This window comes from Pogona vitticeps, chromosome 2, assembly GCF_051106095.1.
Source record: "Pogona vitticeps strain Pit_001003342236 chromosome 2, PviZW2.1, whole genome shotgun sequence".
Taxonomy (NCBI): Eukaryota; Metazoa; Chordata; class Lepidosauria; order Squamata; family Agamidae; genus Pogona; species Pogona vitticeps.
Genome location: NC_135784.1, coordinates 192,875,130 through 192,896,777, shown reverse-complemented (window position 1 = coordinate 192,896,777; position 21,648 = coordinate 192,875,130). Strand labels below are relative to the sequence as shown.

Genomic DNA, 21,648 nt, shown 5'->3' with positions numbered 1-21,648 from the left:
CATAGCATGACGGTGGTAGCAAAAAATGAAATATTGCAAGAAATGTGGAAAGTTACAGGCAATTCATCTTGCAGCTTACAATGGTAGGCAACTGATCTGTCAGTGCTAGAAGCTGCTTACCACAAATTAGCCCAGATTTAATAAGGCTCATATTAAGCCTAAAAGTTGTTGGTAGTTGTATAAAAATCCTCTCGTTTCCTATGTTATAGCTCCTGTTTCTTTTGGGCTGCACAAGTTCATCCTATATGTCTGTATCTTATTTTTAAGTGCCTAAGCTTAAGATATAGGGCGTGGTGGCGCTGCGGGCTAAACCGCAGAAGCTTCTGTGCTGCAGGGTCAGAAGACCAGCAGTCGTAAGATCGCATCCACGCGACGGAGTGAGCTCCCATCACTTTGTCCCAGCTCCTCGCCAACCTAGCAGCTCAAAAGCATATAAATGCAAGTAGATAAATAGGTACCATCTCTGTGGGAAGGTAAAACGGCATTCCCTAGTCACGCTGGCCACGTGGCAACGGAAACTGTCTTCAGACATGTGCTGGCTCTATGGCTTGAAAACGGGGATGAGCACCGCCCCCTAGAGTCGGACACGACTGGACAAAAAAAAATATCAAGGGGAACCTTTACCTTTACCTTTAAGCTTAAGATGGCTGGATAGCTCTGTGAGTTAAGTTATCTGGTTGTGGAGCCAGTGGCTGGGGTGCCTTCAGCCTATGTGGCCTTGAACAAGCTACACAGTTCCAGGGTACCCCTAGAAGAAGAGAATAATGAAGCCACTTGGAGTATTGTCAATCTATAAAACCCTGAAAAGGGTTGCCGTAAGTAAGAATTTACATGACAGCACATGATAAATAAGCTTAAAATAATAATCATTGTTTAACAGTAATTAAAAATAACAAGATTTGTCTCTCAGACTATTTCTGAAGCACATTTGTCTGCAAACATCTGCTACTGGTCCAGAAAATGGTTTAGATATGGTTCCCACAAAGTTATTCCTGATCTAAAGAATGAGATATTGGGCAGGTAATCTTCTCTTCCAGCTCCCCCAGATCTTTGCCTTGGTGTCGGCTCCGTTGGATGTGAAGCTGCCTTCGGGTCTTCTTGATGGTCTTGTGCTATATCTTCCGGCTTTCCTGCATAAAGCTTCTGTGCCCATAAACTCAGGATTTTGTACTGTTTGGCAGCTACCCTCTTCCTATGTAGCCAGCACATTTGGATACACATTGGAAACAACATGGATAGGACTCAGAATCGAAGAAACATGTCTAGGAAATGAAAACGTAGCAGAAGCTTTGAATAAAACCCAACAGCAGGAAATATGGGAGAGATGGAAAGTATTGTACACAGAAGAGAAACAGCTTAATGCAGGGGCAGTAAGGACAGCAGTCAGTGGTTAATGCGCTGATCCATTAACTTCTTTTGTATGGAGCACTAGATGGAAAACCCAAGGGTACATGGATGCTGCCTATTTTTCTCAACTTACTCTATCCACTGTGGAAAGAGCAACTGAAGGATATAGGCAACTTCTTGTCCCAGAACCACAAGTTGGCATGCCCTCAAGATATAACACAACATGTGTACATGTATGTGTGTGTGTGTTTGTCTGTCTGTATGCACTTATATATACAGTGGCTCTAGCAAAGTACATGATGCTTGAGAGTTTTTTATATATAGCTAGGACCCTGCTCCTGAGGGCCTTACAACTTAAAATGGTATAAAATTTGTTCTCACATAACTTCTAGTACTTTAAATTTTTTCACAATCTGTTTGGCAATGTGCAAAAACAGAAGATGTTAAAGACCTTTCCATTTGACAAATTTTGAGGGACAGATTATTTCACATGGGTTAAATCTCTGCCTTTTGAGAGAACTGGTGCAACAGAGCAGGATTGCACTGGGGACACCCACTCATCCTTCTACTGCCTTTCCTTTCAGGTCCTGTTTTTGTAGCGTTTCATAAACCTGCAAAACCTATTTCACCAGGGATAGCTGTAGGGCAAGAAAAACAAACCAGATGTTTTAGATAATTCTAGTAAGACTTCTCCTTGACATGATAATATTCCATAGGGATTTTTTTTATGTTCCTGTGTGATGAAACATTCAGTCATGTGACTTTTCAGCAGTCAGGAGTGGTACAATCCAGACACTGGATTGCCACCTCAGTGACAACTAAAACTTAAACAGTGTTCACAGCCTTGGTTTTATCAGTCCCTTCTGCTAGCCTGAAGGGAGGAAATGTTCTGAATTTGTTCCATTTTAGTACTACCAATATCCTGAATTCAATCAATTTCATATATCACACTTACTTAAGATGTTCCTAGGTTATTCTGATGATAAATCCTTATTTTTAATTGCTTGGGATTTGAATTATTTAAGAATATTGGGGTGAACACAGCTGGGCACTGTTGCTTTTTAATACTGTGGAATAACTGCTAACATTAAGAGACCATGGTTTGCCACAGACTATCTGGTGCATGAATAGCTGCCAAGATAATTTCAATGCTGGGCATTTTGCCTCAAAAATTCATGTTTTCCACAGCTAACCCATCTCTTTTTGGCCTGAAATGGTTGTAACCTCAAACTCAATTGAACTAAGAGAAGCCTCCCATTGTTCTAAATACCATAGAATAAACAGGAGCTCAGGCCCTCTTTTAATCCTTAATGTAACATTATCAGATTATATGGGATAGTGATGTGCAATTCTCATTTATTTTAAAACTAGAGGGAACCATTATTCTGCTGCTGGGAGCTCTAAAAGAGGTATCAGAGGAAGAGGGAGAAACTTAAGGATAAGGGGAAGATGGACCAGTCTGGAGCAAACTAGTGACGCTCCCCAATGTGGTGGTAGAGGAAGAGGTTGAAAGCCTTGAGGAACAGTCATACCATTTGCATGTCAAGCTCCCAGAGGACCCCACGCCACATTGGGACTGGGAAAATATATTTAAAAGACCCATAGACTGGGGGTGCTGGTCCAGCTTTGGGTGCTCAAAGAAGAAGCAGAAAGGCAGCTTATTGCCACCCCCACCACATCCTTCTTTTTGTGGTGAGGGGGAAAAAGAAAGGAGAGAGGCCACCAAGCCCAAGAGGAAGCACCCAGGGAACTGATGGGAACACAAGCCAGGCACGAGGCAGAGGGAAAGACCTGCCAGGCTCAACCCCAGGGACAACCCAAGGGACAGTGGAAGCCAGAGACCCACAGTCTTGTCCTCACTGTGAGTGTATAAACCATCCATGACATGTGATATATGGCGTTACCCATTCTGCAGTCCAGAAAGAGCAACCCCTCTGAAATAGGCAGGACAGAAATCCCTGCCAGTGGCAATATCTGACGGGGGCTACAGATTCTGGACTAAAATATTGAGGACTCCCGTGCAGTGCCTTAAACTAGTTTGGGAGAGTTTCATGCCATCAAAGTTGTTGACCCATTCCTTTTTTAATAAAACCCGTTTTCTTGCAAACACTTGCATTTTTGTTCATTGGAGCAAAGAATGAAAGGAGCACCTCCAAACCCGGCAAGGGTTGGTGGGGCTCACAGGAACCTGTTAAGAACTCTAGGCCATTTATACCTGGTAACTTCCCTTCTGTTCTCAGTATTTTTAATTTTTGTTAGCTCTCATGCATTTTTCTTGCACACACAAACCAGGTATTCATTCACCTATAACTGTGCCTCCTAGGGGGGCAACTAGACTGTGTAGCTTTAGGCAAGTTGCACAGTCCCAAGATGACCCCAGAAGAAGGGAATGGTAAACCACTTCTGAGTATTCTCTTCCTGGAAAAATCTTGAAAAGGATCACCATAAATCAGAATTGACTTGACAACATGCAATTATTATTATGACCATGTTATACTATGCAATCATAGCGGTGCCTCACTTGACGAGGATAATTCATTCCGTTCAAATCGCTGTTAAGCGGAATCATCGTCAAACGAAATTTAAAAACCCATTGAAATGCATTGAAAACCGGTTCAATGTGTTCCAGTGGGTGAAATACCTGCTCGTTTTGCGAAGATCCTCCATAGGGCTGCCATTTTCCGGTGCCTGTAAAGCGAGGAATCCGTCCTAAAGCACAGCGGGGAGCCATTTTGCACAGCGGGTGAGCATTTTAGAGCCGCTGATCAGCTGTTTTAAAATCGTCATCTAGCGAAAAATTGGTTCCCGAAGCAGGGAACCGATCATCATTAAGCAATTTTCCCCATGGGAACATTGTTTTGCGATCACAATAGCAATCACAAAAACTTCATCGTAAAGCGGTTTCGTCGTTTAACGAGGTAATCGTTAAGCGAGGCACCACTGTATTTTGTTGTACTTACTTCTGAAGAGTTTGGGTTGAGCAACATATCATAACCAGCAAGACCTGCAGTACAGTGTTGTGTAGGGTGATCACCAGCAGACAAGTTTTTTCTTGCCTGTCTATACCGTTGGACAAAGTGAGGTGGCCGCCTCAGGTATCTTATTTTGGGCAATGTGAAACATGATTACAATCCTGGTGTGAAGATAAAAGTAAGTAAAACCATAAATGTCTGCATGGCATCGTATTCCACAGAGACACCATCTTTCTTCAAAGAAGTTCAAAGCAGTCTATCATGATCCTTCCCCTCCCTTTAGCCCCATGAAAACCCCTTGGATGCGGAGAAAAAGTGACTGGCCTAAGACCAGTACTACTAAAATGTGTTTTGAATCTGGATCTTGCCAGTCTCAGCCCAGTGACCAAGGCAGTGACATGCAGGAGTAATTGGGTAAGGAAAAAATTGTTCAGAAATAGCACCCCTGGCACAGCATGTCTAGTGCCATCTTTCTCAACACCACAGGAGCTACATCTTCTTTACTCAACTCTCCTATACTGCACATTCCAGAGCAGTCAAGGGACCATTTCACAAAGTAGGTGACAACCAGACTGACTGCCAAAGCACCCATTTACCTGAGAGTTTGATGCGAAACTCGTGAGACCAGGAGCCAGGCTCCTGTGATATAACAGGGTGAGGATTCTTGTATAACTGCAGAATGAAGGCCCTTCCACATGAAAGAGTGGATTTCCTGTATTATGACTTCGTTTAGTTTAGTCATTTAGTCGTGTCCGACTCTTCGTGACCCCATGGACCAGAGCACGCCAGGCCCTCCTGTCTTCCACTGCCTCCCGGAGTTGGGTCAGATTCATGTTGGTTGCTTCGGTGACACTGTCCAACCATCTCATCCTCTGTCGTCCCCTTCTCCTCTTGCCTTCACACTTTCCTTACACACTTACAAACCCCTTCATGTTCAGCCAGGGAACTGTGATGCAGTAGGCAGCGGGCATCAAAGCATACAAATTGTCCCTGGAGAGACGTGCAGCCAATCCCAACATATTCAGAAGAAAACTTATCTTTGCAAGAACACTGTGCCCTCTAAAGGTCTGTGTTTGCATCCCTGCTCTGCATTTCCAACGTAAAACCGTCTGAACGTGCTCTAAGGTCGACGTGAAGCCACAGGCGCTTCCTCTCATTACACATCCTTAGCAAAAAAATTTTTTAAAAAAGTCATGTGACTTTTTAAAAATATTTTATTTTTTAACAAAGAGTAACAGGAGAACAATTCTAAAGGAAATAAACCCTGAGTGCTCACTGGAAGGACAGATCCTGAAGCTGAGGCTCCAATACTTTGGCCATTTCATGAGAAGAAAAGACTCCCTGCAAAAGACCCTGATGTTGGGAAAGTGTGAAGGCGAGAGGAGAAGGGGATGACAGAGGATGAGATGGTTGGAACAGTGTCATCGAAGCTACCAGCATGAATTTGACCAAACTCCGGGAGGCAGTGGAAGACACGAGGGCCTGGCGTGCTCTGGTCCATGGGGTCACGAAGAGTCGGATACGACTAAACCACTAAACAAACGAACAGGAAGGAAAAAGGGATTGAGGTCAAAGGGAAGAGGAGAAACAATAACATACTAATATCCATTCTATACATATTGCCATATCAAAATTCCAAATTGCTCTTTTTACTATTTTCTGCCTTCCAGATTTAAGTTCTCATTTTAATACATGTTCTTCAAGCAGTGTCTGATGACCCAAACCATTTTTCTCCTGTGCCATTTGGAAAGCTAACGGGATTTATGGGCGCGCGTGCGGTTTTTGGGGAATGCCCGTCTCTTCCCCCGGCTGTAGCCTGAAGGCCAGGCTTCCAAGAGGCCGGCTGCCCTTCACCAAACGCTCGCCAAGAAATGGTTTAGCCTTCAAGGCGCCAGGAGAGTTTGGGGAGGGAGCTGTGCGTGTCCTGCTTTTCTTGTCACCCGTGGCGAAAGAAAAGAAAAAAAAAAACACGGGGCACCCCGGCCACTTCGTTGGAAACTGGCCCCGAAGGCCGGTCTCAGGCGAAGCTCCTCGGGCTGCCCTGAAAAGCAAGCCCCAGACAGGGGGGAAGCGAGAAGCGTGCTGCAACCGCGCGCTCCGCTTTGCCAGAGGCGCCTTCTTCCCGCGCCTCAACATCATCCGTGCTGCCCGGCCTCCCGAAGGAATGTCTCGCCCCGGCAGTCCCGGAGTCGACTCTGGAGTGACTCCGCCTTCCTTCCTCCCTCCCTTGCTCCTCCAGCCGCGCAGGGCCCCTTCCCTGCTCCAGGAAAACGCAAGCCAGGAAACCCGCCGAGGCATCTCCCTCCCTCCCTCCCCTCGCCAGCCGACGTTGCCTTGCTTTCCCTTCTTCGCCCCGCGCCTTCTGCCTTCGGGTCTGCTTCCCTCCCAACTTCAGTTCTCGGCGCCCCCTTTTCCCTCTCCCTTTCGCTCCAGTAGTCATGCCTTCTTCTTTTCTTCCCCTCCTCTTCCTCCTCTTGCGCTCGCTGCCTGCCAGCCGGGCCCAGCTCTCGGCGGGTTCAAGCCGGCTGACCCCTTACGACTCGCTCTACGCCGACGGGGTGCGGGCGTATTTCGCGCGGGACTGGCCGCGGGCGGCGGAGCTCCTGCAGCGCTCCTTGCACAGCTACTCCCGCTTGCAGGACGTGCGCCGCGGGTGCCAGCGGAGCTGCCAAGGGGAAGCCGGCTTCGCGGAGGTTCGGCCGGCCGCTTCGCCGCCTTGGGAGGCGGGCTTCTTTGAGCGGGTCTTGCAGCGGGCCGAATGCCTGGAGGAGTGCCTGGGGCGAAGGCTCGGGGGGCAGCCGACCCGCCACCGGGTCAGCCGAGCCGTCGAGCAGGAGTTTGAAGAGAGGGAGCCCTACAATTATTTACAAGTGGCTTTCTTCAAGGTGAGTGGCAGCCCGCACCGGGTGGGGGCCTGCCGCCGCCGCCGCTGATGATGATGTGGCTGCCACTCTGGGCCTCCCCTTCCATGCCTGACCCGAGCAGAGAGGCTGACAGAAAACCTTCCAAAACCACCTCATAAGCACAAAATTAGCTTTGCAAACCCCCCCCCCCACCTTCCAGGGCCAACGCTTGCTCTGGTCACGCTTGCATTTTGCCCTCACAGACCCCAGTGATTTTTAATCTGAAGCAGGTCTTTGGGCTAAGGATTCCCAGGAGGTACTGTAGTCTGGTTCATCTGCTGCAACAAAAGCTGCCTGGAGTCTTGTGGCACTTTTTAAGACAAATGAGTTTTATTTGGCACTGGCTGTCCTAGAGGTAGCCCGCTCCTTAAAAAGCCTCATCAAGTGCCACAACTGAAGTTCCAAATTTTAGGAGTATTGGTTATGGTTATCAGAAGGGGGTCAGAATGAGATGGGATACAGAAAATGGCAATTATATTCATGAACCCTGTTAAAAACCTAATTGTCTCCTGGTCCTGTCAGGAAAAGATCATTTGTATCATACATGATGGCAATAATATGTAGTCACTTCTGGGTTTAGATAAGTAGTAGGTACTACTTAGATACTCTCTTGAAAACAGCAGAGTAAGTGACCTGTGCAGCTTACCATACTGTTGCTAGGATATCAATGTTATGCCACCCTTTGACAATGTATGACCAGTGTTAATTAAGGCAACAGTTGGTTCCCTTTAAGGTCCCACAAGACACTCTCGGTTGTATGAGCCAAACCATTCTTTGATTACAGCCCTTTGGGGGGGGGGTAGCTGCTGAAGAGCTGATGAAAGAGAGTTCTAGGAGGCTAAGAAATGGCTTGGAGACCATTCATTGATCCATGCCACCAATTGTTCAGGACACTGACTGGCAGAAGCTTCAGCAGGATTTTGTCGTTTGCCCCGGTTAGAGATGCCAAGAATTGCACTTAGGACCTTCTGTGTGCAAATTACGTCCTGTACCGCTGAGCTGCTTCCTCTCCCCACCTCTGAAAGCTAGGAGAGGTCTGGGGGTGTTCTGCTGGGTACCGTATGGAACAGGGAGACCCCTTGGTAGCACCCACAATCACAAACCCTGCCTTTTAGAGCGTGTGCTGGGGGAAATGATATTTTCAGAAAGAGGGCTCTTCCTGTTAGCAGTCAGAAGGCACTCTGCAACTATTCTGAACAGTGTCTTGCTGGGCTTCTGCTGAATGGGAAGTCAAAGATCATGGAGCTTCCTGCTGCTTGCAAAAATGTGGCCTTGAGGGGTGGAGATTTGATCCTGTATTACTAAACTGGTGGGTCTTCTCCATCCAGCAAAAAGGTCAGTAAAGATACTGACCTTTGTCTCATTGTCCTTGAAATGAGCTTTAAGGGTTAAAAAAGAAAGATGGAAGGAGAGTTGGAAAAACAGTGAAGGATTGTAAGAGTGGAAGATAACAGACTTCTGAAGTCCCCATAGCAATTCTGTGAATAAGACACAGCAAAGGTAAAAGCTTCATTTGACACCACTTTGCAGAGCACATTTTGAATTTCTGAAAAGAAAGCAAATTGTTACTTGACGTGTGATTACACAGGGGAATATATAGCAATTTGGACCACTCGTGCAATCTGTTTCCCAGAGATCACACAATATATGGGGAAATGCGTTCGAACCCAGGCCTGATCCGTGCCCAAACTGGACCTTTTTGGTCCAACTCTAGAGGTACTACTTTTGCAGGCTGGGCTGGAGCGATTTCTCGGAAAATGGAAGTATCACTGTAAAGGAGATTGCTCCTGTAAAGCAGTGTGATCAGACACACACCTTTCCTGTTGTCTGATCACACTCTTACTTACCTTACTATCATTGTGTTTGTATTAGCAGATTGAAGGAGAGCACCTCTTGAAAGTTAAATCTCAAAAGCCAAAATCATTTACCGGTAATCATCTTTGAGTACTGAAAGGAGCTAATGGAAGTGTGGACCTTTATTGCTTTTCTTTATGTAGCAAAATATCTTAGGTCAGTGATGCTCAAGACTATGTATATTTCCATACTCTACATAGTGAATAAGACGAAAGGCACAAATCTCATTTGTTTTAAAAGGGTAATCTGACCTATGCCAGGAGCATGAAGTATCTGAATTCCTGTAACAAATGCTTATTAGGTCTTACTTTTCTCCCTCTGCCCTGAATTTATCTCTAAAGGTACCTTTTCTATTTCAACAGCTAAAGAAACTAGACGAGGCGGTCTCTTCAGCTCACACATTCTTCGTAGCCAATCCACAGCACCTACAGATGCGTGAGGATATAGAGAAGTACCAGCGCATGGCAGGAGTCAAATCGGAAAGCTTTCGCGATCTTGAGGCCATGCCACACTGGGTGAGAAGGATTCTCTCAGAGAACAGAAAATGCAACTCTGTTGGGCCTGTGGCACACTGTGGTAAAAAGAACCAAGCCACAGAGGCCTGTTTCCAAACAGTGAGGTAGCTGTGCTTTTCCACTTCTCTTACCAAGCATCTTTGTGACATTGTGACATAATGTTATCTGTTTCCTCTTTCTTATTCTGTTTTTTTTTTCTTAGACCACCAAAAAAGCACCCCTTTTTGGAAAGCATAGAATATTAACATTTTCTCTCCAGGCTGTACTGTTGTTTTTAAGAGGTATTATGGTGCACCTTTTTCGTAGCTTCGATGGTGTCACCGAAGCTACCAATATGAATTTGACCCAACTCTGGGAGGCAGTGGAAGACAGGAGGGCCTGGCGTGCTCTGGTCCATGGGCTCACAAAGAGTCGGACACGACTAAACGATTAAACAACAATAACATGGTGCACCTTGAGTGCAAGATGTGGCTGGACTATAATGTTCAGAACGTATGCTGGATGGTGCTTTTGGGAATCCAGTAACATGTAGAAAACGGGAGTAGGACAGTGGGACCGGTGCTTTAGCACACATTTCCAGCAAATATTTATGTGGTTGTTGCATGCTGTCAAGTCCAAATTGACTTATAGTGACCCCATAATTGGGTTTTCAAGATAAGTGAGATATTTAAGGAGTGGAATTGGTAATGTGTGTGCTTCCTTGGCTGAGCAGGGATTCAAACCCAGGCCTCCTGAGTCCTGGTCTATCTTCACTCTATCCATTACACCACACTGATGTCAGTCTCAAATTTAGCCCCACCTATTTTTTATTAAATTCATGGTCAAACTCTATTCCTGATTTATACTTGCATAATGCAAGCATAAATCAGCAGCAGGGATCTGGCTGATGTTTTAATTTGTTCATTCTCGGCATGGATACTTAGGCATGCTTCTCCGGGAAGCTAAATAGTTCCGCATCATGATTGATCCAATGAGTGAATCCAGCAGTCAGTCATTCCTGATGCATCTGAGTTATTCCTATTTGAAATGGAGGATAAATTGAAGGAGGCAAGGCAGAAGATTTAGCAAGACATACCTTGGGATGAAATGGTTGTACTTTGGGCAGACTTTGATTTTTTTTAATGGTATGTTAATTTGCCTGACTTGGGAGTTTATCCCAAAAGCAAACACCAAAGAAAATTTTGTGCCTTCTTTAGAGACGAGCACATTTATTCTGTTTTGAGGTTTTGTGGAGTACACTCCATTTCCTAAAGGTTTGGATGACTGTCAGATCTAGCTGGTACTCAACACCTGTAACTGGGTGCAGAATTCAGAGTGCCTCTATCGCCAGACTGAATGTGCTCCTATACCAAAACGAAAACCCTGAAAGCCTCTCTATAGAATACCAATGTGTCTGAAAGGTACATTTTAACTTGTTCCTCTCCTTGGCACTGTGGGTTTCTGTCTGGGAGCATTTATTCCTTTTAACAGACATTGTGTCACATAAGCTGCCTAGAGTGGTCTATTAGGCCAGATAGGCGGGGTAGAAATCAAATAAATAAAAATAAATAAGTCCCTTCCCTCCACACATGCAGCCTGAAGTGATAAAATCCAGACTCAAAAACCGTTTGCACACTTCAGGTGTGGAAAAATCTGCAATCAAAACTCTTGGTGCATTTGCAAAATGTTTTAAGGTAGCTGGGCTGTGGCCGTGGGGGTATTTGTACCTTTTGCTCCTCTGTTCATTTTTAGAACATGTGTACACACACATCTGTAGCCACATTTAACGGCTGAACTGGTTCTCTCCTCCACCCTGTGACTTTTAAAGAGGCCTGAAACATCTATCCATTGGTCTCCTCTGCCAGCTGAGGTTTGGCCCCAACATCTGAGCTTTGGGTAGCATGACCTCTGAAAACGTCATGGTCTCAGGGCTCTCCTCAAATGTTAACGCATCTTTGTGGTCTTACAGGAGGCATACGAAGCGGGACTGCGACATTACAGTGTGGATGACTACCAACAGGCAGTGACAAAACTGGAGGAGTCACTGAAAGAGGGGCTGGTAGCCCTGGAGGACTGCCGAGCACTTTGCGAAGGGCCCCAAGAGGCGGAGGACGGAGAAGACAACATGCAGCTTGGGCTCTATGAAACTATTGCAGGTAGCACCAGCAATCCATGAAGGAGCGTTACGTGTTGTGGACGCAGTGATGATAGGAGGTGAATTTGTGGTTTGTGAAGCTCAGTAAGTCCCAAATTAGTAGGGCATCTGAAGAAAATGTGTGCTTCTTAAAAGATGAACAGCCAGCTATTCTATGTACTGCAGTGTTGCATGTTCTCCGTATCTTGATCAAATGTTTGCATGGCAACACAACATTGAGATGTGAGGCTGTGGCTAGATATGGCATGGGAGATCAAGGATACCTTCTGTTGCCTCCCCACCCCCAAACATATGAGTGTAATTTGATAAGATTCCTATCATATGTGCAAAACAACACAGAGGCGAGTGGCACATTTAAGACCAACAAATGTACAGTGGTGCTCGCATTGCGACGTTAATTCGTTCGTTCTGCAAAAATCGCTGCAGAACAAAAACGTCGCAATGTGAAATAAAAAAGCCCATAGAAACACATTAAAACCTGATTAATGCATTCCTATGGGCTTAAAACTCACCGTTCAGCAAAGATCCTCCACAGCGCGGCCATTTTCGGTGCCTCTTAAGTGAGGAATCCATCCCAGAAAACAGCGGGCGGCCATTTTGTTTACCCGGCGGCCATTTTGAAACTGCCGATCAGCTGTTAGGAAATCGTCGCTTTGCAATGCTCAGTTCCTGAAGCAGGGAACCGATCATCGCAAAAAAACCCCATAGGAAACATCGCAAAGCGATTGCTTTTGCAATCGCAAAAAATACGTTGCAAAGCAATTTCAACGCTAAACGGAGCAATCGCTATGCGAGGCACCACTGTATTGTAGCACAAGCTTGATAGTTCATGCCCTGTGTCCTCATTCAGATGTGAGGAATATATTCTTAGAGGTTCTGTTGTCTTGTTGTTATGTGCCATCAAGACACCACTGATTTATGACAACACTATGAATGAGTGATCACTAAAATGTCCCATCTTGAACAGTCCTGCTTAGCTTCTGCAAACTCAAGCCTGTAGTTTCTTTTAGGGAGTCAGTCCATCTCTTATTGGGGCTTCTTCTTTTCCTGCTGCCTTCAACCTTTCCCAGCATTATTATCTTTCCCAGAGAATTCTTTGTTTTCATGATGTGCCCAGAGTATGACAGCCTCAGTTTCAACTTGTTTTCCTCCAGAGATAGTTCAGGCTTGATTGGATCTAGGACCTATTTCTTTATATTTTTTGGCAGTCCAGGCTCTTCCCTGGCACTACATTTCAAAGGACTCAGGTTTTTTCCTGTCAGCTTTGTTAACTGCCCACACTTGATGATTTTTTCCCATTTCCTTCATTGCTGCCCTTCCTAATCCCAGTCTTTTTCTGCTTTCTTTGCTGCAGTCTCTATTTGGATTGATGATTGAACCAAGGTATACAAAATCCCTAACTGTTTTAATCTCTTCATTGTCAGTGTTAAAGTTGTGTAGTTCTTTTTTAGTCATGATTTTGGTCTTCTTAATATTCAGCTGCAGTCATGTTTGGCACTTTCTTTACTTTCATTAACAGTCATTTCACGGCTGCTTTTTGCTAGTAAGATGGTGTCGTCTACATATGTTAGATTATTGATGTTTCTTTCAATAATTTTCACTCCTCCTTCATCTGAATGTAGTCTGACTTTTCATATGACATGTTCCACATATAGATTGAACAGACAATGAGTAAAATGCACCCTTGTCTGACACCTTTGTCTATAGGAAACTATTCCGTCTCTCCATATTCTGTCCTAATGGTAGCTTCTTGTCCACAATACAATTTATACTTCAGGACAATCAAGTGCTGAGGCAGACCCATTTCTTTCAGAATAGCTCATAGTTTCTCATGATTTACACAGTCTATATTGAACGTTTCCAGCCTGTGGGCCTTTGTTTTGTTTTCTATATTTATTGGCATATTCTTATTTGGATTTTGTCAGATTCATTCTCTGTCACTTAAAATAGTTCTATCGGCATTTCATCTACCCCTGGTGATTTATTTCTTCCTAGTTATTTTGGAGCAGCTTTGACTTCACTTTCTAGAAGTGCAGGTTCTTCATGATGGGATTGCTCTTCGAATGGTCTGTCATTGTTTTATCTCTTCTGTCAATTATGTAAATACAGATATAGAGATAGAGATAGTGAGCATAGTTTTGGGTTATATAGCAGTTAATCTTTAAGGTGCCACAAAGTTTTTATCTTTTTATTTTTATTTTTTCATGACATGCTAGCACTAACACAGCTACCCCTTCTAAAACTATGTAGTTGGGGGTGATATTTTGGCAATAAGGTCAGAGTGAATTTATGAATTTCTCACTTGCTCTTCTTTGGATGTTTCTTCATACTGTAAATCAATAAAGAGTTTTCACTTTTCAGTGTAAAGAAACCTTAAAGGCAGATTACAGTAAGAAAGCACTGAGCATTTTCAAGTTCATATTGGATAATTGATACATCTGAACTCTGTGGACACATTAGGTATATTTCCCATTAATTAAAAAATATTTTTATTAAAAATGTGGACAAATGTGAAATATATTGGTATGTTATTATTTAAAGCTAAGGTCCTACTTTAAATGATGCTAAATACTGTACAAAAAATGCAATTCAGAATCTCTCCCAAAGTGAAAGAACAATATGCCTTCGTCTCACCAAACAGACTGTGTGCTTTGACCAGGGATGCATGGATGTTTTCATGTCAGATAAAACTCAGAATGCAGCAAACTCCACAGAATTGATATCAAATGCCCATGTTGTGTGATTCACCAGATGTTTTCATGATGTTCTTCTCCGCTATCCAGCTTCTTCTTTGTTCTTTACCTTTTGTGCATGTGTGCGCACAAACATACGCATGCATGCACATCCCTACACACCTCCATTTAGGGCGCACATAATGCAAGCCCTAAATACAACCTCAGCATGCTGTACATACCTACACTGCCACCATTCATTGTGTTCCCAGGAATAGATACTTTATGATCAAAATCTGAATGGGGAAATCGGAAATGTTGGAAATCTGAATATTGGTGGTATTTGTTTTGATTCTTGTCTCCTTTCTGCAGCCAAGAGGAAAAAAAATTATTTGGAACAGGGACCTTGGACAGTGCTTGGAGAAGTATCTTCTGCCTCCCACTTTGTAGAAGGAGACAGTATGATTCGGGCTACTGGAGGCCCAGCCTACGCGTTCTCTCTCACTCCTTGTCTTTTCTTCTCTGTATCCTAGCATACTACATCCAGGTGTTGAAGTGCAGGCAGCAGTGCATCTTCGACATTGCCACCAAGCCAGGGAGGGTCTCTTCCACAGAAGATTTTATCCCATCTCATTTTGATTTGCTGCAGTTTGCCTATGACAGAAGTAAGTGAGGAAAGCTCTGCTGGGAGGAAGCAGTAAGATCCCTGCCTCTGCTTTGCTGCAATACTGATGGAAGTGGGACATTGCTGGAATGGCAGGCAGAGCTAGCAGGCTGACCCAGTCAACCTTCTGTCTTTCAGTTGGGGATCAGGCGGCGGCGGCTGAATGTGCAGCCACCTACTTGCTCTTCTATCCCAAAGATGAGGCAATGCAGGAGAAGCTGAAACAGTACCGAGCAGAGATAGGAGAAGACATCCCAGTTGCACCCAGAGAGGTACCAGTTAACATTCTCTCCCCCCCAGAACCTTTCTCAGCTCTCTCTATTAGAGATGGGCATGAACCTCATTTCAGAGGTTTCTGCCGGTTTGTTGGTGCAGCACCGCAGGGGTGCCGTGCATTCCATTCCCCCACCCATCCTGGCCAGTTCCCCCACTCACTATCCTGTGCACACAGCTTTTCTCCTGCTCTTTGTGCAGTTGTCAGTTCCGGCAGGAGCATGGACTTCCCTTCTCCGCCTCCTCCAGCAGCTGCTCACACAAAGGCAGCATCTCAGGAATCCCTGCCCCGCCTCCACCTCTGAGTGGGTCAGTGTTCATGCCCATCTCTACTCCCTACCAATAGGTCCCATAACTCATTACTACAAGCCATGTTAGCTGGGGCTTCTAGAATTGGAATATCTAAGGGACATGAATTTGGCAACAGTTGCTGTATACAAATTAATGCCTTTTGGCTTTTGTTTTAATTCAGAAAGAATTAGGGTGTGCCTCCATTGGAAACAGCTGAGAGGGAGAGAAAGACAGGAAAACTAGGGATGTGTGAGATTAAAGGCAAAAGGAGGAAAGAGAAAATGAAATCATAATAAATCGAAGAAAGCTTCTGATGAAAAAAAAATGGAGATAGCCAAAATGGGGAGGGCTCAGAAATCAAATCCCCCCCCGATCCTGGACCAGTGTCTGAGCACCACTTACTTCGACTACAGAGGTGACTTTTACAGATGGAATCGTGACTGTGCCATGGGTTCCCTGGTGTCACCCATTGTTGCCAACTTATTACATGGAAGAATGGAAAAGAAGGCACTAAACAGCTTCCAGAGGACTATTCCAACCCATTGCTTCAAGTATGTGGGTGACACCTGGTTGAAAATCAAGATTCAGAAATTACAGGCTTTCACAGACCACATAAATGTAGTGCATCCAAACATCAAGTTCATCAGGGAAGACACCAAAGACAACCGGCTGCCTTTCCTAGGCTGTGCAGTCATCATAGGATCCAATGGCAGTTTAGGAATAGAAATCTACAGAAAACCTACATACACATACATGCAATTTGACTCTCATCACCCATTGCAACACAAACTAGGGGTCATCAAGACATTAAACCACAGAGCAAGAAACATCCCCACCTCTACAAGAGCCAAGAAGAAGGAAGATGGACAGCTGAAGACAGCCCTTAAAGCCTGTGGATCTCCAAAATGGGCCTTTAACAAGGCAGTGTCCTAACCCAGCAGGACAATGGAACAGCCCGAGACCCAGAGCTGACGGAAGAACCTGGTCATTCCTTCCATGGCAGGTGTGTCTGAAAAGCACAAAAGGATTTTTGGCAAGCACCACATACCCGTGCACTTCAAACACACTAAGGCAGAGGCTCATCCACCCAAAAGACTGGACACCAAAATACAACAGGAGCAGTATAGTACATGTGGTGGTCCAATGCCAAGAGGAGTGTTCAGAGCTCTACATTGGAGAAACCAAACAGCCATGAAACATGAGAATGGCCCAGCACAGGAGGGGCAATGGCTCAGGACCACAATCAGCAGTGTCCCTTCATTTGAAGGACAAAGGACACTCATTTGATGACCAAGATGTAGTCATTTTAGATTGAGAAGATAGGTACGTAGTTTGAGAGAGGGGCCAGGGAGGCCATATTTGTACATATAGAAAATCCCTCACTCAACAGGGGTGGAGGCTTTAGGTACAATCTGTCTCCCATTTATCATGCTGCCCTTTTACTGGACCCCAGAAAGATGAGTACCACACACACCAGAAAGACCAACTGTTAACAACCCTTGACAGACCCATGACAAGGGGTGGAGAAGGACTGCAGAAGTGGGATTATCCCTCACCCCCAGTCCTTTGTCCTTCTAATGAGCCTATTCAGACGAGGGGGAAGTGAAACCAACATGGAGAATATATCAGGGATCTCCTACCAACTCTCCTCAGACTGAAGAAACTACTTGGATGAGTAATGTTTCAGTCTAAGCAGAAAGAAGTCCAGTTGCCATGACTCAACATCCACCCAGATAACCTCACCTGAATGACTGAGAATCTTCACAGACATGTTGTCCCACCCACCCCGGATCATCTGTAGCAGACAGAATCCCTCTGACAAAGAACCTTTTCTGCTGCTGCCTCCTGATAGCCATAGTAATTTTGTGCAACACAAATTGTGAGGAGAGAGGCATTTGACCCGCAGATGGTAGACTGGAGCAGTAGCAAAAAAAAGTTCAAAAGTGATGCTGCTTGTGAACTGTTCCAGCGAATAGGAAGAGTGACGTGAGACAACAGCAGCAGCCGCCTGTGCCAGGCTTGGCCCCAGTGACCGTGGGCACCATGCTGTGCACTAAGGCAATCCGGTTGGTCTTCAGATGCTCCAGTAAATGCCAGTATATTCCAGGATTTTCTGTCTCCACATCTAAAATTCCAAGAATTGCTGATAAAAAAAAAAAGAGTTCTTGCCATTTATTGTGAAAGATGGAGAGAACACAATCAAGAGACGAACTAAATGCACCAGTGGTTACAGTCTGACTCAGGATCATTGCGGGGGGGGGGGAATTCCCTTCTCTCAGTGCTGCCCCAGTGAAAATGATCCCTCCTTCAATGGGATAGTGGTGGGGGAGGGATATCCTTCCTCTGTACTGATTTCTCAAGTTGTTACTGGGTAGCTGTTTTTCTCCTGATTTGGGGAAGCACTTTTGCATCAGGGCTACATCATGGGGAGAAGGGAGTTTTGAAACCTCACTCATGTCCTATCCCCCTGCAGAGGAAGTGCAAACCATATGTTTAATATGACATGGCCTTGATTCCTGTTAGCAGCCCTGAGGCGTAGTTCTGGAAGAAAGGTAGAGTAGAAATAACAATAATAATGTTGCAGTAACATTCCCCTTAAAGCAGCCTTGGTTGATCATTTTTGGAATGGTTTGTTTATTTAAAATATTTATGCCCTGAAGAAAGGAATGAATTATGAATGGTTATGAATATTTATTGGCGGAGTCTGTTTTGTTAACCAAGCAATGCTTAAACAGTTTTGTAAAATGACTTAGTGTGTTATTTTAATAGCTTCCCTTCACCCACAGATCATCCACCTTTATGTGCAGAGGTCTCTGATGGAGAAGAAACTCATTTACTATGCAGTAGAACATCTTGGGGAAACTTTTCATGACCCTGTAAGTGGCCATAATCTTTTCTGGATATAAATTCTTCATAATTTCATTGCATCAGAGTGATTTATCACTTTTATTCATCTACAAAACTGAACTTGACTATATATATATATTTTCCTCTTGGCCCATTATCTGGGCTAAGTGACATGCAAGAGAGATTCATGTCTTAAGTTTGTTTATGTGTCTGTTTGTTGCACTTTAAAACTATTGTTATAGGTTATAAGCCGCCGCCACCCCACTAAGGGCATAGAGTATGCAATAAGCATAAAAACCAAGATATACCTCGAGGTAACATAATAAAACAATTGTTAAACTACTGTTTTTAGTTACTTTTGCAGAATGAAATAATTCACAGTAACTTCTGATTTCTAACTGATAAATTTCTCCTTGAATTTTTCTGCAACTCACCTACTCACTATTTACCTTCTACAGGAATAACTGCACCATGGCTGAAACCCTCTTGGTGCATCTACACTTTGGGAGCGATGATGGCATCACCAACAGGGAGAGGTTTTCAGTAAGGAAGAGCTTCCCCCTTTTCTTGCAAATAACCCGTTTCATCATGTAGAGGCTATGGGACCTTTGGCAGCAATTTTTGGCAAAGACTTCCTCTTCCTGTCAGTGCCTCCCACGCGATGAAAGAAATTATTTGTAAGTCAGAAAAGCTGTGAAAGAAAAGGGGGAGGTCTTTCATTACTGAAAATCTTCTCCTACTGGTGAAGTCATCACTCTTCCACAGGCATAGTTGCGCCAACAAGATTTCAGCCTATGGGATTTTGGTCTATAAAATGTTATAGTCATAAAAATAAAAAAAAACAGAGGCAGAAAAACTGCAGAGCAAACAAGGGCCGGCCCTGCCATTGATTTTACATACAGATCATACAACTGCTCGTTCTTTTCAAAGACTTACTGTAACTCACCAGTGGGCTAGTATTGCTATTAGACCAAATCCCACCCAGCACCCTGTTAAAGGGAGCCACTTTTCCCATCATTCCAACATTCCAAAACCAGACAGCTGGTGCTCCTCTCTGGTGGTAGCTGTTTTTTTAATAGGCTGGCTCAGAAGGCCTCTCCGAGTGAATCATTTTTCATAAGCTACTGGAGAAGTTGTCTTCTTTCCCGCGGTATAGGCAATTTCTCAAAACAGTGCATGAAAGACACTTGGCTCTAAACAGGTCCTGAGAGCCAAGGAATTAGAAAATAGCCTGCTTGGTGGAAAACCAAGCTGTAGTGCTTTTTGTACAGATGTTCTGGTAAAATGAATGGTAAAGTGAAGACAGCAGCAGTGGTGGGGAAAGGAAACCAAGGAGGGGAGTAGCGATGGGGGAGAGAAAGAAGAGGCAGAGGTGCCAAGGAAGGGGGAAGCAGCAGTGGAAGAACTGGAATGGGGAGGAAGAAGATGTGGAGATAGCTGGGAGGGGGGTGCAAATAAAGGGGAAAGTGCCAAGGGAGGTGGAGAAGAAGTGGCAGAATTGTGGCGGGTAGGGAGAAAGAAGAGACCAAGGTGGCAGCAGCATGAAAAGTAGCAATGCTATAAGGTGACACTTATCTTGCTGCCTCAGGCACAGGAAGTATTTGGGTCACCCCCTCAACCTGATGTGAACATGAATACAGCTTAAATGAAGATTGGTGGTTGTAGCGATCAGCCCCACCCTCACCTGTCCGTCACAGCTGAGCAGTGGAGAAGGAGCCAATGAGTGGACAGAAGGCGGTGCCAAGGGGGGAGGGGGTTGGATATAAAGGCTGGTGCATGGAGTCTGAGAGGGAGATTCTGATAGTGAGAGAAAGTGTGAAACTTAAAAAGTGAACTGGTAGAGACTTAGAGATCTGTAAGAACACTGAGAGTTAATAGAAATTTAAAGTAAAACTGATAGAAATACAAGTGATTAGCAACCTGTGATTTACCTATTGAATATTAATCATATATTAACTTTCCTGATCTAATAAATGAGTTAAGTTTTAAAAGTACACATGTCTCCTTGAGTGAATAGTATTGAGGCAGCAATACCTGGTGGCAGCGAAGAAAGTAGAAGGGCGAGAACCTTGTGAAGGCCTCAGGGGATAGGGGCTTCAGAGGAAATCGCCACAGTGGTCACCACTGAGAAGACTCCAGTTATAAATGCCCGTGTAAGGACTTGACCAGACAGCTTCCGCTACTTGCCTAGTAAAATCCTCCAAGGCATTAGCTTGGAGATAACCTAAAAGAAAGAATGTGCTCCTTACGTACCTTGAGACCACATCCTCCCATCTTACAGAAAGCCCGCTAGTAAATCTCTGTCTGCTGGTGGTTCCACAGGGATCCCTATATTGTGGGCAAGCTGGGAAAGTGTCTGGTGAAAAAAGGAAGCACAAGCCCCCAAGGAAAAGATGATGTGGCACTTGAAGGTTGATGAGGTTCTTGAGTCTGCCATAGTTGGGAAGGGCCTTCTTCTGGAACTAAGGACGCACATTTGTTTCTTTAGGAACCATGGACGCCTGAAGAACTCATTCCTGAAAGCATGAAGGAAAAGCAAAAGTAAGTTTTAAAGAAGCAACATAGGCTATATGTGGATGTCTTGAGAAAGGACAGAGCTTCAGGATCTGTGCAGAGAGGCCAGGCTCAAGAATAAAAGTAGGAGCAACTAAGCAGGAGCAAAGAAAAAAGGTTGTAGCGTTGGTGTATTGGTGAGCTTTTTAACTCTCACGTCCTACAGTTCTGCTACTGATGTCTTTCCTATGTTTACTTCTGAATCTGCAGAGAAGATAAAGAGAAGCAAAGCCTGAGGATCTCAGATTTGGAACAGCAAGGGAAAAGTGGTGAGTAGCGGCGGAAGAGCTGATGTACTGAGGAGAAACTCAGAGGCCCATAAGGTTATTGCCACCACCCCTGCTCACTTTATCAAGAGGAGAGCCAGATTCTGGTGGGATGAGAGCTCTATCCTATGGTCCAAATAGGAGAGGACCCTCTTTGCCCCTTGCCCCTTCCCACCCCGAAGTGATGTACTGGAAATCTGGGTTATGTTTTGACTGTGTGCATCCTAGCCACAAGGACAAAATTGTAAAAAAAGCCTCTGACTTTTGCTGGGACCCAGAGTTGATGGGGGGGGATGTGCGTATGGCAGTTCGCATAGTGTCTCTGTGCCTGACAGATGCCCACACCACCTGTCACAA

The 21,648-nt window shown here is 44.7% G+C and overlaps 1 protein-coding gene across 1 annotated transcript in view; it reads left to right on the top strand.

The window, feature by feature from the left end:
• The first annotated feature begins 6,612 nt into the window (after positions 1–6,612).
• The window catches only part of P3H3 (prolyl 3-hydroxylase 3), a 29,030-nt gene continuing 13,994 nt past the window's right edge, over positions 6,613–21,648 (top strand). Inside the window, exons 1-8 of the mRNA XM_020804189.3 lie at positions 6,613–7,204; positions 9,439–9,591; positions 11,540–11,726; positions 14,931–15,062; positions 15,200–15,333; positions 18,412–18,501; positions 20,961–21,013; positions 21,236–21,294. Of these exons, the coding sequence (XP_020659848.3) occupies positions 6,758–7,204; positions 9,439–9,591; positions 11,540–11,726; positions 14,931–15,062; positions 15,200–15,333; positions 18,412–18,501; positions 20,961–21,013; positions 21,236–21,294 (1,255 nt within the window). The 5' untranslated portion in view covers positions 6,613–6,757. The remainder of the gene's footprint in view (positions 7,205–9,438; positions 9,592–11,539; positions 11,727–14,930; positions 15,063–15,199; positions 15,334–18,411; positions 18,502–20,960; positions 21,014–21,235; positions 21,295–21,648) is intronic.